Source organism: Dermacentor variabilis, chromosome 3 (assembly GCF_050947875.1).
Source record: "Dermacentor variabilis isolate Ectoservices chromosome 3, ASM5094787v1, whole genome shotgun sequence".
In the NCBI taxonomy this organism is placed as follows: Eukaryota; Metazoa; Arthropoda; class Arachnida; order Ixodida; family Ixodidae; genus Dermacentor; species Dermacentor variabilis.
The window spans coordinates 105,065,605-105,083,141 of record NC_134570.1 but is presented as its reverse complement, the minus strand read 5'-3'; the positions used below and the strand labels follow the sequence as shown (position 1 = coordinate 105,083,141).

The 17,537-nt window shown below is 46.3% G+C and overlaps 1 protein-coding gene across 1 annotated transcript in view; it reads left to right on the top strand.

Moving 5' to 3' along the window:
- Window positions 1-840: 840 nt before the first annotated feature.
- The window catches only part of LOC142574670 (nose resistant to fluoxetine protein 6-like), a 53,992-nt gene continuing 37,295 nt past the window's right edge, over window positions 841-17,537 (top strand). Inside the window, exons 1-3 of the mRNA XM_075683707.1 lie at window positions 841-955; window positions 5,044-5,255; window positions 9,078-9,189. Coding sequence (XP_075539822.1) covers window positions 841-955; window positions 5,044-5,255; window positions 9,078-9,189 — 439 coding nt within the window. The remainder of the gene's footprint in view (window positions 956-5,043; window positions 5,256-9,077; window positions 9,190-17,537) is intronic.

Genomic DNA, 17,537 nt, shown 5'->3' with positions numbered 1-17,537 from the left:
TGCAGCAGGTTTTACCGTGTTTTCATAGGGGAGACTTAACTGCGACAACGTGCGATTCTTGACCCGGTGGATGTTTTTTCCTTTATGCTTCTTTTTGTAGTTTGTCACTTTCCGCTAAGTATTAATTTCGCGAGTCGTGTAGAGAGAGTCACGAAGTCCTTGAACACGGCATACATTATGGAAACCGTGCGCATGCTTTTATTCTCAGGAGTGCGAGAGGGTCTTTTGAACCAATCTCCTGTCAAAGCGACTTGATCATGCGCAGTTTTTTTTTTCAGGGGAAGACGCCTCTCCCTGGCGTCCACTTCTTCATTGATTATCTTCGCTGTGCCCCTAAAGAGAAGCTGCCAAGGTACTGGGCCACAGTCCTTCTGAATATCTTTTTTTCGAGGTAAACTGAAGTGCCCTTTGCAAACGTTCAGTCCAGTGGGGTCCCATAGTATCGCCCATTAGTTTAAGGCACAGAGAGAAACATGCTTTTCTGTTCAGGAGCGCCGAAGGCATACTGACAGGCTAGGCTGTCTACGTGGTGTGCCTGATCCACTTTGAGCATCTATCAAAGCAGTGTTGTATCCTACGATGCTTTCCCAGCGGTTTTCCGAAGCTCGCTTCCGACGGGCGTCAGTCGAGGGACTTATGCTCGCGGTGCTGTTGCTCTTAGCGTCGACGTGGTTGGGACAAGCTTCGTTGACACTACGTGCAACAACGGATGTTTCGAGCGCCGACAGATTGGAGACCGCAATGCCGATGCCGAAGTGGACTACTGCTTTTCCGGAGGATCAGGGTAGGACTGACTACGCACAAGTGATGCGCGACTTGATGGCCCGAGCTTTCGCCAACATGCCGACGCCCCTTCGGAGGAAGTTGCTGGAAGCCGACGTCCGGCCGGAGTGCACGGCCGGGCTCTTGCGGACCATGCGTGGCTTCCAGAACCTCGACCCATGGGCGCTGAAATGTGAGTGCTTACGAAAACTCTACAGTCGTCCTCAATATAAAAGGAAACAGCGATATTTAAAAAAAATGAATAATTCTGATGCATGGCCTCAAATATTGCAACTGCATACATAACAAGATTTTCTTCTTGAACATTTGCTCTCATTGAACACGTTTACGGGGAGACATGTGTGTTAGGCGGCAATGGGCGCTTCAAAAAAAAAAAAAAATCCTTTCACGTTGATGACGGCTGTACGTGTCCCTGCAACGTCAGTGCCTTCAACTGGCATCTGTGGCTTCTTTATGTGCGAATAGAGAAATCGCATCTTTCGCAGCTTTCACGTTCCTTTCTCCAATCCGTGCGCGGTTGCTCTATTGCGCACGAATGTAAATGCTTTCGTAGGACACTTTTGCGCAAGCTGGTCATTTCAACGATGATCGCTGTGCTCCTCTGGTTTCGTTCTTATTAGACGGCAGTGTTGTTTATCCGAACATAGGAACTACCCGCGAAAGAAGACGACTCCCGGCTGTCACAATACAGAACGAAATTTATTTACTGAGATGTTTATTGCATTCGCCAGGGGGAACGTGGCGACTGAAAAAAAAATCAAACTTGACGGACTTGCTATATAAAACTAGAACAGAGTGTAAAACCGTTCTTCCTGTACACTTTTGTAACTCTCTCTTTCCATCGGGCTGTTTGTTTTCTATGACTTTAACCTACTAACTGGCCCAAGGCACCGTTCTCGTAGAAGGGTGAAAGATGGCATTCTCTTAAACAACAGAAATTCACAAAACAAAGAAAGATGATGACTCTCAATGCGGATCATGAGAGATGCACATTCGGTCCGCAACAAACTTCGTATGTTTGGAACAAAACCAAAACGCCTCGCAGGCGTTATAGCTCAAGATTGGCACGTGTTACAATTATAGTAACCAGTCGAAAGTATGTCGTAAGAGTCGCTAACCTGTCCATAGACATATTCACTGGGCCAACGTAAAACTTTATTTGTATTTCTCATGCCCTGACAGAGTTACTTGTGACTTTAGCACAGTAGATGGGTCGACATTTGGGCGAGTTGGTACTGGTGGAAAATCATGAAGGGGTAGCGCAATATCACGAAGACAGAAGGCAGGAACACACAGGAGAGCGCTGTTCTGTGTGTTCCTGTCTTCTGTCTTCGTCATATTGCGCTGCCCTTTCAAGACTTTAGTGCAGGAATGGCATTTAGACAAGGACAGCAGGCGATAGAGTCTCCTTGTAGAAGCATTCGGCGTGAATCAGAAAGCATACGGAACTGCTATTCTCCTAAAAGAAGAACTTTCGTGCCTCACTGGAATTTCCAAATTTTTCCATAATTGATTGCTTCGTTTCTTTATATGCGTCCAGCAATTTCTCTGTTCATTTTTGGCGATTCACCCGCCGTGGTTGCTTAGTGGCTTTGTCAAGCAGCTTTAACTCTAGTACTTTTCGTGCACGTCTCTATACACACACACTCTCTCTATTCCCCTTCTTTTTTGCCAGAGCGTAGGGTCGCCAACCGGATTTTGACTGGTTAACATCCCTGTCTCCCTTTTATCGCTCTCTTTCTCTCTCTCTTTCGCGAAGTTACGCTGCTAAGCACGAGGTCGCGGGACGAATTCCGGCCGTGGCGGTTGAATTGATAGATGGAGGCAAAATTCAAACATACTCGTGTAGCGTGCATTGGGTGCACGTTAAAGAATCCTAGATGGTTAAAATTAATACTTAGTCCCCCATTACCGCTTGCCTCATAATCATGCCGTGGTTTTCGCATGTAAAACCCGGTAATCTATATTAATTTTTGGGGATTCTTCTATTGATTGCGCGGTTGATTTGTGAATGTTGCCTCCGCATCTCTTTACCGCGAACTCATTCCGACGCTGCAACATACATTGACTGCTGCTGTAAATCTGGCATTGGAAGTAGGAATCCTTAGGTAGGGTGCACCTCGGGAAAGGATCTGAAAATGCTTACCGCCTTCACGGACTTTCACAACACTCGGATTGCTTGCCTTTTGAATCGTGTCGTAGTAGCGCTGTTCTTGACGCAGGAGTTTCATTTGCCCCATTCAATCGTGCTGAAACCTGCGAACAGAATGAACGGCTTCGAGTGTTAGGAAATTCGAAGCACTGTAAAAGTTACAGCTATTGTAATTGTTCCAGGTATTTCCAGTGTGTCCGCATCCGTAAAAAATCTTTCTGCGTTTTTAAGTGCTAAAAGCGCGATCTTATCATGACGCCCGCGAGCAATTCCGATGTACTAGTGACGAGCTGTTTTCTTTTTTATTGTGCGCTGAAATCTAAATGGCACATGTTTTATTTTTTTCATTACGCCCGCATTGAAATGCTGCCGCCTCGGTAGGCATCGAATTGGCGACATCGAGCTTACTAGCGCAAAGCCGTAGCCAGTCAGCATATCGTGGCGGGTGTACTCTCGTGCTACCGTGCTGTTGAAATATTTAATGCGACGAGGTAGAAGGAGGCGTGAATTGTTGCTCAAGTTGCCGCACGCGTCAAGCAGATTACGATTAGATAAAGCAGCGGCCGGACAAGCCTTCACCGCTGGCGACTGCGCCCCAATGTCTGGCGTATCGTTAGCGGCACTGTACTAGAATCGACGAGCAGACTATCCTCGATGCAGATACCTCTCCACCTCTCCTGGTCTATAAACATGTCTTCTCAACTTGTAATGCCAGTTAAACAGGCTGCTAAAATTATCCTTGTTGCGCCCACATACGCTGTGACACATTGGTAATTTTTTTCTTTTTTTCTTCTTAAGAATGCTTTCCAGCTCTTCTTTATTTCTTTTTGTCGAGGACACAGAAAGACGTGGTAGGACGGGGCGCTACTTCAACATTGTTTATTAAAATACGAAAATATCATTGCACTCACATTTATTGCACGTTAAAGAACCCCCGGTGATCGAAGTTCCCGGAGTCCCCCACTACGGCGTGCCTTATAATGAAATCGTACTTTTTGCATGCAGACCCGCATAATTCCTTTTTTATTATATTTATTGAAACGTAAACACGTTACATTTTAATGCATTCACGGCGGCAGGAAAAACAAATTGCACACAAAGAAATTCGCATATTAATGGGAGTGAACTGCTTAATGTCACCTTTTGTTTAATAATCAAAGTCACTAGCACCAAGGAAGTCTGAACTGGTGCTCACGCATGTGCTGCCTCTCTGTGTGATAAAAAAGAAAGGATTCCGATAGCTCGGGTTGCAGTCTGCCCTTACTTCTGGTTAGAGTTTTGATTCCTTCAAGTCTTGGCTCCCAGTTTTGATCGCTAAAATCTTTCCAAAGGTGGCAGTGGGCGAGTACATTTTGGGACGAGGCCGTGACGTCCAGCGATGACGTTTCTTTCTCACTGGCGCGGTCGTTGAGACAGCACCCTGTTTCACCGACATGAACTTTGCAAGTTCATGTGGGATATCTTAGGCCACACCCGAGGCACACCTTACGCAGGGCTTTGTGCGTTTCCTTCCACAGCCGGAAGTCGGAAGACAGTCACTGCGACTGCGGAGAGGAGATACGTGCGTCCGCACTGCTTCAGTCTATCTTGGTGCCAGTGAATTGAGAATATTAGACGAAGTTTGACAATATGCAGTCCGCTCACCTTAATCTACGGTTTTCTTCGTGTTTATTGGGTTCATCCTGCAGCCGTCAATGTGCATGCGCTGAGTCCCTTCATTCTTTATAAACGTAACGTGTGTAGGTTTCAATAAACATATTTAGAGTACCACATGTACTGTCATGTCTTTCTGTGTCCTCGTCAAAAATAGTAGTGCTGTATTACAAGCGTCAGAAAAAAAACACAAAACAAACTTGCCCCGCGAGGTATTTTATTAAGGGAACATTGATAGTGTTGGGGTTAGGGCCGCATATGCGACCGTGCCGCTCTCGTTTGTATCGGGCTTGGGTGGGTTTACGGATGCATGCAAATACTTCGGAGTTGTGATGGGCAGGACTGGTACACTCTACCCCCTCCACTTTCCTTTCTTTCTTGCCCAAGAAATGGCGCAAACCATCCTTGCAGACGGCTCTGTGATGTCACTGTGAATATACTTGTTCAATGCACAGTGTTCGACGCGTCCGGCAAGTACCCGACGGGCCTGTTCGAGGGCAGCCGCGTGGATATGGGAGCATTCGACGAGTGCCTCAGCATTGTACTACGCGACGGCTATGGGAACATGCTGTCTCGAGGGCAGTATTGCAACCTGATGATTTACGTGACGAACGGCTCAGCAGTGGAGGAGGTGGTTCGCTCATTCTCGGATGTATTGCACCCAAGGGTAAGTGTGACTGAGTTTTATTTGTACGACAGTCTGCAGGACGATGTTATGTGGAGTAAGAGGTTTCTTTTTTTTTCGAATTCTATGCCATTCTTCGTCTAATGGGGCCAAGGTCACAGCAAGGTCACGTGTAATAACGCGCCAATATTTACTCCAAAATACGCTGACCAATCCAGGAGATAAGGCAGCTTGAAATGCCGGCGGGCATAGCAAAGAAACTGCACATAGAGTGCGAATTGAGGCGACGCGCGGCAGCACGTGATGCACGCGAGCGCATATGTGAGATCCATGAGTAACACGACGTCGTTCCTGCCTTCATTTCATTGGCTTTACGATAATGTGATCACACATTCGTTGTTATGTCGTCATCTTTCCAGTGTTTTACGTAGCACATGAAACTGTTAGAGGCAATAGGGTTTGGCGCCAAGATGTATTTCTGAATGGGTAGCTACCTACAAACGAGATTCGTTTCCATACTTGCCGAGGATGGCCTAAACTCCCAGCATTACAGCAACCATGTGGTCCCTCAGCGCGGAGTATCGAGCGCGACGCTTTTCAATCTAACACTCATTGGACTCGCTGGTATCCTCCTCTGCACAGTTGGCTCTCCGTCTATGCCGATGACACTTCTAATGGGACATCGGTTGTGACGCGACTTCATCTTCACGCGCGGATCCAGAAACCAGCCACTTTAACATCATCCTACATTTGGGAACAAGAACTTCAAATATCATGAGAATAGTGTGCAGTGGCAGCATTTACCTGGAAACCATTGTCTTCGTACGTGATATCCATCGTCACAAAGCTGATCACATACAAATCAAGTCATAAATTTTTTGGCGTGGCTATTGACAGAAATCTTTCCTTTACCAGTCCTCTGAATGTGAAAAAAAATTTCGAACGGTTTTTTGCTAAATGCGAAAGTTCTTAACAGGATAGCCCTGGGGAGTGTCAATACGGTCTATGCTGCAACTGTACAGGGTCCTCTTTATTGGATTCCTGCGGTACCGCCTAAAGTTATCGCCAACACCTGAACAAATCACCCTCATACAACCCAAGGTATCCAAGCCCAAGCACTGAGCATATTTCTTGATTTACTTCGGAGCGCATCAGCAACCGAATTTATTGTAATCGCTCTAAATTACACTACAAGAGCGCACATTACCATAGAAACAATGCCTACGTACATTGGACACGTTGCCCGGACTCCTACCCACCACCTCGCAACTCTTCCGGTAGAAAAGCGCCACACGAAATTCAGTACGACTGCCTTCGCGCAACTTACCTGTCTTACGACAGGGCACGCACCTGTGGCAAGACCTTCTATTGCTTTGTGGTGTGCAAGCCGTTCAAAAGTAAACATCACATTCCCAGGACTTCAGAACAAGTCGGATTTACCATCATATGCACTCAAGTAACTTTGTTTACCCCTCTTGTGCGGGAAATACTGCTCCGGCACACACATCTAGGCTGATGGTTAAACAACATCAACCAGTTACACTGACGCTGCTGTTATACAAGCAATCGTAATAACCCAATGGTTCAAGACTTCCCATATCACTACTTCTATAGCTGCAGAACCTGGGGCTCTCCGCGATGCGCTACATTAGAGCGATGCAAATTGTCCGGGAAAATATTCAAGGTTCGCCTTACAAAGTCATTTCTCCGACATGGAACTCACAATCAATCGACGTTCAAAATCGTGTCTACCATTTGAGATAAAGAGGCCATGATATCTCGTTTCAGTGGAGGCCAGGCCTTTGCTGTATCACTGGAAATGACGATGTAGACAAGGCAGCTAACACGTCAAACTAAATAGACCGCTGCGTCCCCATTCCTCTTTCAAGAACAGACGCTGCGAGACTGCTTCGCATTCTAGCACGGACACTCTCATTAGCTGAGTGGAATACCGTACATACAAGTTGCACCAGAATGCACAGACTAAATACCTTTCTGCAACTTGGGCCTCCGGTCAGAATGAACCGACCCGAAGCGTCTCTTCAGTGTCAGTTACGGTTGGGAGTTGCCTTCACGAAAGTGTATTCAGTACTTATTGGAATGGGTGACAGTTCTGTATGTGATGTATGCGGCTACGAGGACAACAATGTCCGCGTAATGTGCCGCTGTCCCCAATTGAAGCACAAAGACAATTTGTGTCTATCGCATTCAGGAAACTAGATGATCGCCCTATAAGTGAACAAAACACTAGAACACCATCCCCATTGATCATCGGCACAGAACGAAATGAGGGCACTTTTGTGCTTTCTGAGAACGTCTGACTTCTTCGAGCGGCTTTGAGTATGTGGTGCAGTCCGAGCACGTCATCTTTCCTTCTCCTACTTTTCCCAGCGTAGGGTAGCCGAACGGACTTTTGACTGGTTTAGATTCCTACCTTCCTTCTATATATCTCTCTTACCCTCTTGCTGCCGGTGCGTTGTCATTGCGGGGTCATCACACCATCTTGAAGCCGTCCTTATCGTTCCATCATTGTCATGCCATTGTTGACAATGGCTCGTCATCAAAAAGTCACCGTCATGCCGTTGTGGTCGTCAAAACGTAGTCATTTTGTCGTAGTGATTGCCCTGTCGTTAGCCCATTGTCGTCATACCTTTGTTTTGACACCGTCGTTGTGATCCAACCTTCGTCACCTCTATCTCTTCATGCTACCTTCGACAAATTGTCGTCGTTGTACAGTCGCGATCATATTACGGTCACCATGCCATCGCTGTCGTACCAGTCTAATCATTTTAACATTGTCAACCCATCGGCATCGCTCCAGCATCAGAATCACGAAGTCGCTATTCAAATCGTAGTCATTCAAGCGTGGTCATCTCATGGTTGTGATAAAGCCGTTGTCGCAACATTGCAGTGGTACCTCAGTTGTCACTCCGCCGTCATCACGCTATCGTCATGACGCCATCTTCGTCAGTCCAGTGTCATTATTGGATTTGTCGTCATGCAGTCGTCGTCACATCGTCGTCGTATACCATCATCGCCTCTTTTTGCACACGTTTGCGTCGTCTATCCCTTTAGCAAATGATTCACGTGACATAGATAATTACAGATTATGATTACCTCATTAGTTTCTTCAGCTACCTAATTGCCAGGTCCTAGCGAATAGTTGTAAATTATCAACGTTTCTGCGCATAAAGTTACTACGTACAGAAAAATAATTTTCTTTCAGCGGGATTTGCTGCTGGTTTAAAATGCTTCCTTGTGTGTTGTGTACTTGAGGGTGATATTGGGCCGAAAGCTGTCGTGAATATTTCTGCTAGCCAAGCTGCTCTCATGTGCACCTCCCCCTCTTCCTCCTGAGCGGCCACTTGCTTCGGTTCGCAGAATCGCATTGGGAAGTATTTAAGGGACGTCGTGAAACTGACAGTTGTAGACGAAGTTCAGGTAACATCTCATAAGAGGTCACGCGAGAGCAACATTAAAAACAAAAACATGAAATAGCTACGTCAGCAGGATCTTTACACATGACGTGTCAGATATCGAGAGGACGTGCCACAATGTTTAGGCGATAGGCTGTGGATAGGCGGTAGCATCAGGGAAAATGTACTACCTGACCGAGCTAAGTCCAATAGACATATTGTCGGAGCTAGCTTCTCAGTTAAGAATAATACATTAGCATAAATGCCCCACCCAAACATGAAAATTGTTTCTTCATCTGTTACCATTGCTTTGGAGGTGATCGCTAATGTATAAGGCCCCTCGCTTTGTGCCGATACATTACATGGAAGTGTGCATCCATGCCGCACCAAGGTCCTGCCTTCATGTATGGGCTCTTGTTTCGCACAATAATTTTTTACATTTTTTCAGCTACAATATTTCAGGAAGTACTTTTCCTACACAAAGCTTCCTGTGGGGCGACTGGCAGTGTGCTCCCTAAACGACTGCAACCAACAAGACCTGCAAGCCTTAGTGGCCATTGGTGCGTACAATACGTAGTTTTCTACGTGTCGATTAGAAATGGGTGCTGAAAACTGTAGTGTTTAACGTTAGCATTTCGTTAATGTGTCCATGGCAACTCCTTCAGCGCGTCTTATACATGGTTGAAGGAAGCCACAAACTAACGTTTTATTGCATTCAGGATTAAATAGAGTCTGCGGTATCTAAAAGATTCAGATTCAGTGATTTCAGTAATTGTACATTTGCCACAGCGAAAAATTCATATGTACTCTACGTTCCTGCGTTTCCCTAAACAGTGCACCGCACTGTACATATGCTCTGTACTGACAACAGCGTTCGAATATTTTACTTTCAAGTTATGCAACTAGATGAAATAAAAAAAAACGCTAAGGTAAATGCGCTGCCAAATATCAAAGGCGATATGTGCCTATTCTTTTGACCTGAGCAGCGAAGTCCCCCTTTGGTAAATCCGTCAAGGTGTCGGTTTGTTATTACGAGCGCTGGGATTCTGCTGTTCTCTAGGCAGTGGCAACGCTGGGTTGATAATAGCGAGCTTGGCACAGATCTTTAACACTGGAAACTTAATAATGATATAATTTCGTTTAACATGCACCAAAGCTCGGGCGTACAAAACAAATGTTTTCAAAGAAAAAAAGAAAGATAAAATAAGAACAACAGCAACAACAAACAAAAATAAAAAAAGAACGCACGCGACGGTTGCGCGTGCCCGCGGCCGCGTGCCCCTGCGAGTTGGCACAACGCTGCCTGGAAACAGGTCCGAAAAAAGAGCGCGTCCAGCACTCAACGTGAACTCGCATTGCTCGCTTGCTGATTCGCATGTTGACAATAAAAAAAAAGAGAGCATCAGCTCGTCCCCAGCGGGAGCAAATTTCCCAGAGGGCCATTCTCCAGCCGTGCGCATCCACTTGATTCTGCAACGCCAGCATGTCTTTAGATAACATACTCAACCGTTCGGCGTGTTCGATTATTAAGAGCAGTGAAGCCTCTTTCGCTTCGACCGTGACGGCAGTGTTTTCATCGCCCAGCTATTGCGAGAGGAGCTGGAGCCGTGTATATGGCTTATCATGGTAACTGTGCGAGAATTTCATTGAGGAAAATATTGGGCTGCTGAGCACGAGGTCGTGCGATCGAATCCCGGCCACGGCGGCCACATTTCGATGGAGGCGAAACGCGAAAACAACCGTGTACATAGATTAGGTTCACGTTAAAGGACCACAGGTAGTCGAAATTTCCGGAGTCCTCCACTACGGCGTGCCTCATAATCAGAATGTGATTTTGGCACGTAAAACCACATAATCTCTTTCATTAAGGAAAATTTTCTCTTTCGGAGACGGGCGTGTAAGGAAGAACACGAGCACGCATCTGACTTTCTTACGATGCAGCTGTAAGAGTAGCTAGGAGAGCTGCTTTCTTACGATGCAGCTAGGCGATGCAGCTAGGAAAGCTGCATCGCTAATGTTCCAGTCGCTGGTTTTTTGTCGAGACAGTTCGTCATGCTGCCATCGTCGTCGTAATTAGTAGCGTCGTTGCCAGATGGCGCCGGCAATAAACCTCGCAACAATTGGTGCAGGTGCCATGCCCAACGCTCTGAGCTTCACCCATTCCACAAGTTCGAAACTGCTTCGAGGTTTGTCAGCCTCAACTGAGCTGCACGTCCGTACTGACACCGGTTTACACCTGACATCGCGTCGAAGACCATGGCACAACTTCGGCGCCAAACACTCCGTCACTGACGGCCTAGGGGACGGCATGCCCCTTTTGTGGCGGCGTTATTCAACCATTTCAGAGTTCCTGAGTATCTCCTGCCTGTTCTCGTTCGCAAGAAAGACGCCTCTACTCGAGTTAGCACAGACTACCGTTGTTCGAATAATGTAACCTTCAAAGACGTCTGCAATTTGCAGCGCATTTGCGACGCCCTTGAAACTTTCAAGGAGCCCAATTCTTGTCGCCTTTAGATTTGCGTTCTGAATACTGCAGTCCCCACTATCTGAGGTCTATCGCTAGGAAACTGTATTTGCTGCACCTTACGGCCTATGCCGGATGACCGTGTGCAAGTTTTCGGGAATATTGAAGTACCGGCTGTGGCAAATAAGCGTAATTTTTGTCCTCGAGGCTGAATATTCAGAGGCAGATATTACTATAAACAGAAATGGAAACGCGTATAGAACTTATTACGAAAATACACTAATCAACTTCTTAAATAATTACTTTCTGGCACAAGTTAGAGTAGGGGAATTGTAGCCTGCGGGTTTTCAAGACGTATCAACTATAAATGAATACACTCCGTGTGACGACATGCGCCGGTGTGGAGGTCACCTCCCCCCGGGCAGCGTCTCAAGCCCTACCATGACCCACTGCCTACTTTTGCATCGTAAGCCGCAAGGATGGCTGTATTTTTGGGGGGCGATTGTAAGTAAATGAAGAATGCGCATACAAGCACGGAATGTCTTCTCTTAGAGTATTTCAGGGATCTTTGTTACGTTATTATCGAACCGGAGTAAGTTTTCCTTACAGGGATGTCCTTTTCACGACGACATGCATGGAACATCTGTGAATACTCGAAGCGAGATTTCGTTCGTTTGTTTTTTACAATGGGCCAATCTTAGAGGAAGAAGAGTACGACGTGGACTAGCGCGTTAGCGTAAGGGGTGCGCTCGTGTGTCGTAATTCGTGTCTGATTCCCATAGCCCTTACATGGGCGCATGGTAACTGTTCTCTGGGTAATAAACTTTCTTTCTCACTCTTCTATCGCGAAGACTTCGTTTCACAACTATTCTCAGCAACCGAGTGCAGCTACATCAACGCAATGTAAGTGTAGACAGACATAATTCATATGTGCAGGGCAATTAGCCTTATCTTTTTTTAAAAACGAAGTAGACCAGCTTTGTGAATTAGTCAGTACCACTCCGAGCATGGCTATGTATACTTGAAGAGTTGACTCTTGGTGTGTATCTGGAGGTGCCGTGTGTCCTTCGTTTCTCATGCATTCGGTATGTAGAGCGGTTATCCGTAATTGCGTGATCTGTTTCAGCCGCACTTGTGGCAACTATGAACTTTCGAAGCAGTAAAGTGGCTTGTGCGCATATCTCCTTTGAAAAGTACTGAATGAGCCAGTATGGCTGAGTGCGGGTGCTACGTGATATTAAGAGACATTCCATTTTACGAAGTGTTTGTTTTCATAAGCCTTAGGTTTTGTAATTACGGAGATGGAGTATGGCAGTATTAGCTGCGTGTTTCTCCCTAAGAAGGGCATTTTTTTACCCTGCACAGCAATTTTCACAGTGTGTAGCCCGAGCATAATTTCTTTATTTCCGTGAACTTTTCAGCGACACCCTCTTTCCTACGCCTCGAAGTGTCTGAGTGCGTAACAGGGGAACCGGAACCGTGGAGCAGAAGCCAAATAGGAATTTGGTAAGTCTGACTGAACTTTACTTCATGTGATGCTTACATCTTTATAGCACACATAATGACTCATAGAGGGAAAACACGGGGAATGCGAGAGATGGAAATTCAAGACGATGAGCAAAACGTGAACAAGGTGAAAGCAGGAGCCAGCGTTTCGACAAGTGGACTTGTCTTCTTCAAGGCGACGTATGCTTTCCTCGCCACAGTATGTATAGGTGGGGTTCTTCTAAAGGGGAGAGGGTGTAAGGCGGGTGGGTGCGGCCACGAGGGAAAGTGTGTTAGCGCGTCGTATGGAGAGTAAAGGAATGTTGTGCACAAGGCCAAGGCCAGGGCCACCCCCGGGTTTGTGAACGCATGCGTGTTAGCCGGCGTGTCAAGAGCATCTGACACGCCCGCTGAAAAAAAAAAATGAGGAAGATACGCCACGAAATAAAACTAAGTGTTATTGCCTATAGCTTAAAATTTAGCATAGCGAATAGATTCTAAAGCTCCCTTTGAAACGTTTATGCCTATTGGTTGCAATGTCTCGAATTTATGGACAAGGTATGATTCTCTGTATTTTTTTTTCTTGTTCAGAACGGAAATTCGACTGTAAGATGAAGAGTTTAAGTTCATAAAAGTTATGACCTGGTTAGTTGAAATGCTCGGCCACGGCTTTGGGATGCTTTTTAGCTGTGTACGCGCGATGTCCGTTTAATCTGACATTCATTGGCTGTCCTGTTTCACCGATATATTGTTTCTTACAGAAGGAACATTCAAGCACAAAAATCAAATCCATAGTTGTACAAGTGAAGCTATATTTGACTTCATGTGGATAACTATTTGCGGTGCTTTTAATTTTAATGTCATTTTGAAGGTTCCTGCAGGTTTTGCACCTAGGGCGACCCCGTAATAGAAGCGTGTTGCCGCGTTAGATGCAAAACCTGCAGGCACCTTCAAAGTGACATTAAAATTAACAGCACCGGAAATAGTTATTCACATGAAGTCAAATATAGCTTCACTTGTACAACTTCGGATGTGATTTATATGCTTGAATGTTCCTTCTGTAAGAAACAATATATCGGTGAAACAGGACAACCAATGAACGTCAGATTAAACGGACATCGTGCGTACACAGCTAAAAGGCATCCCAAAGCCGTCGCCGAGCATTTCAACCAACCAGGTCATAACTTTTATGCGCTTAAACTCTACGTCTTACAGTCGAGTTTCCGTTCTGAACGAGAAAAAAAAATACAGAGAATCATACCTTGTCCATAAATTCGAGACATTGCAACCAATAGGCATAAACGTTTCAAAGGGAGCTTTAGAATCTATTCGCTATGCTAAATTTGAAGCTATAAGCAACAACACTTCGTTTGGTTTCTTGTCGTATCCCTTTCTTCTTTTTTTTTTTTCAGCGGGCGTGTCAGACGCCCTTGACACGCCGGCTGACAAGCGTGCGTTGAAAGACCGGTGCGGGGCGGGGGGGGGGGGGGGGGGTGTGGCCCTGGCTTTGGCCTTGTGCACAGCATACCTTTACTCTCAATTCGACACGCTGACACACCTTCCTTCGTTGCCGCACCCTCCCGCCCTACACCCTCACCGCTTTAGAACAACCCCACCTATATATACTGTGGCGAGGAAAGCATACGTCGCCTTGAAGAAGACAAGTCCACTTGTCGAAACGTTGGCTCCTGCTTTCACCTTGTTCACGTTTTGCTCACCATAATGACTAATAGGAACTTGTTTGGTTGTCGGCAGCTCTAAATTTTGATGCAAATGAAGAAATAGCAGTAAAGCACCTCCTCAATGAGATAACACCCGTATAACTACCATATCATTTTAACAATCCTCTGTGTGGGTACTCCGATCACTGGCAGCCTGCCATAGAGCAAGTAGTGGCATTGAGTGTGTCACGAAGTGCGCGTACCCCTCGGCGTCACCGCACCGCCGCCAAGAGATTCCGTCGCGGTGAGCGCGTGTGTAGGGGGCGCGTTGCTTAGATCCCGCGGGCCCCAAGACCGGTTCCTCCCGCGGTAGCCGGCGCAGTGACGAAGAGAGAGAGAGAGAGAGAGAGAGAGAGAGTGTGTGTGTATCGGGTGAACTGCGGCAAGCGGGCAGAGTTTGTTGAACCAGCGAGGCGAGCGGCACATGTATCGGAGGCCAGCATGTCCTGTCGCGGACGCCAGTTGTCAAACATTGGCGGGTAACTTACTGCACTCTCCGTTACGGAGGGGACGGACTGACCGGTGAGGCACAAGCGAAAGACAAGGCGAGCAGTCAAATAGAGCTGCGCTCCAGCCGTCGTAAGCCGCCGCAAACATACCGAGATAACAGGGCACAAGGCTTCGCGGCGCTGGCTTCAGTCTAAGCCGGTCTGCGTGGCGTTCGTGTTAAGCGTGCTGACGGCAGTTCGCCACGCGCGCAGCATACATCCTCATTCTTCTAGGCCATCCGCCGAGCGCAAGCGCCTTATTGAACGAATTGAAATTTTGAAAGTAAATTGCACCAGAAAATTGGTGAAGTACGACTTGACACAAGCTGCAAACAGGATAGATTCGTATTGTAATTCGAATATATTATAAAACATATTTCTGTAAGGCGGTAACGCAAAGAAAAGACCCGTTTCCACTTTTTTGGGTGAGTGCAGAAGAAACCCACGAAAAATCAGGACCAATTAGACGCTAGCAGATTCGCTGTAAAAGATCAGCGTCACCGTTAAAGCAATACATCGGTCCAGAAATTCGTATCGCCATGTCTCTGTGACACCTCGTGGCGCAAAGCTCAAATTAAAATATACCGGGACATTTTTCTGCCTGTCAGCTTTCGATGAGGAAAAGTGTTGTGGGAGGAAGGTTTTGATGCCACAAAGCACCTGACATCAGCAAATGTGAGCACTCTGCTACACCAGAGTGCAGTAAGATACCTAATTGCTTTTTTTAGCACAGGGCCCTCAGCTCTACCATTAGTGAGCCCATCTCTATTACTCTAACATGGCAAAGATTGAGTATACGTAGAGAAAGATGCTCCTTAGCAAACTTCGCTCTCAGACGTACGTTGCCCTGGCTGCTTAATATAACTACACCATTTCTTACCCTTCTATTTCTTTATGTCCTCCTCTTTTTCTTTATTATCCTTGTCTTAGCGGTGCATCTGGGATATCGGAATAACTGCCCCTAAAGAGGCTTACGTTTCCATTTTTCTACATTTAGGAAAATACCAATAATACTATCAACTTCAACACAACAGAGTGCGAAAACACATTTTTCATCGGCCTTGATATTTTTTGAACAAGTGAACGCTTTTTGTCACTTGCTAAACATTTTGTTAAATTTATCTGTCCCGAAATGAAAAGCGAGGCGTCCTCGCCTGCAAAACTGTGCCACCCTCTACTTGGCACCACCCTTTCTTCGAGATGAAAACGTAGAAAGTTAAATTATCTTAGTCAGAAATGTGAAAGGCAGCTACGGACATGAGCTCGTCGCACGAGGTGCGCTTCTTATAACTGCAGGTATCAAGTACACGCACCTACCTGCAAGTTGAGGGAAGAAATACTTTTGTATTTTTGGCAAATTTCCGTTGCGAATCCCTGCGACTGGAAGATTTCTGGATTCGCAAACACATTTCTGCATTGTTTTACCCCCGTCTTTGAGAATTGCAAATTCCAAGTGTGTCAGAAGTAGCCACTTTTAAGACATTTATATAGCCAAATGAGTGGGACACTCTTCCTAGTTGTTTGCACGCGTCGTGAACATTGACGTTAAGATAAAGGGACAGGCAAATGTACTTGTGGTCTTGAAGAGTTATTGAGAGGCATAGTTTGCCGATAACAAGTTTTGTATCTGATAGTGTAGCTTAGATGCTGTGTAAGTCTCAGTGTGCTTTTGCGTTCACAGTAGGAGAAGCTAATGGGTTTGCCTCAAAACAGTCTAGACAGGGAATGAGGGCCGGGTAATCTAATTGCGTTTCCTTTTCTTCTATGAATAAATAAATTTACAGTTTTCCATGTTTCAAGTATACTGTTTCATGCCTCAAATGTTCAAGCCCTGTCGCATTGCACATGCAGCAACATATTACACTTCTTTAATGACACTAAATACACATATATGCTGTCCATTGGTGGAAAAAAAACTAACGCGCACCCACCGAGATTAAAGGGAAAATAACGCACGTGACGTTTCTGGCCCCGTATGGGTCTCTTGATCACAATGAAGTTATAAGCATGGGCGCCTCAGCTATTTATAGGTGAGGTCGCGCAGCGTACAGGTGTATATCTCGGGAAGATTACCCCGCATCTTGTTTATCGTGCGTCCAGTCGATTAAATTTAGTATGATTCTAAAAGCAAACGGGCAGATAAGTGTTTCTGTTTAGCGGTGGTGGCTGCCGTGTGGCAGTCAATGCTTGCCTGGTTGGTTCGCGATTTTCCGCGAGGCGTTCGCGGCTGTGTGGAGCTAAAGCCCCCTAAGCTTCGTAAAGTGGCGACACTCTCCTCCTCCGCCTTCACGGCTCCTTGTTTCTCCTCTCTTGTACGCTCCCTCCTCGATGTTATGTCGTCTGCACGACTCGAGCATAGCAGCGGTGCCAACTTGCGTTCCTCTCCACTTCGTAGACGCTTCCCAAGCGAAAGTGGCGCTGAAGAACGACTGTAAACAAACAAAGCCGGCGCGAGGGCCCACGCGATGCTGTTAGGCCAATAGCGACGCGGCGTCGGCCTCGGCCAGAGCACGCGAGGAGGAGGCGGCATTCTTCAAAGCGTGGAGCTACATTACGAAATTTACGAAGTTACGAAGTTTACGCAGTTACAATGCTCTCGAGGATGTGGAAAGTGCCGCTTTGTCTTCATTCGGTATGCGTCCAAAGCTCTTTCAAAGATACATGGACGACTGCTTCTGAATTATCCGTCACCGGCACGCAACACATTTCCTCAAGCACCTAAATTCCTTCAAGCCGAGTATACAGTTCAC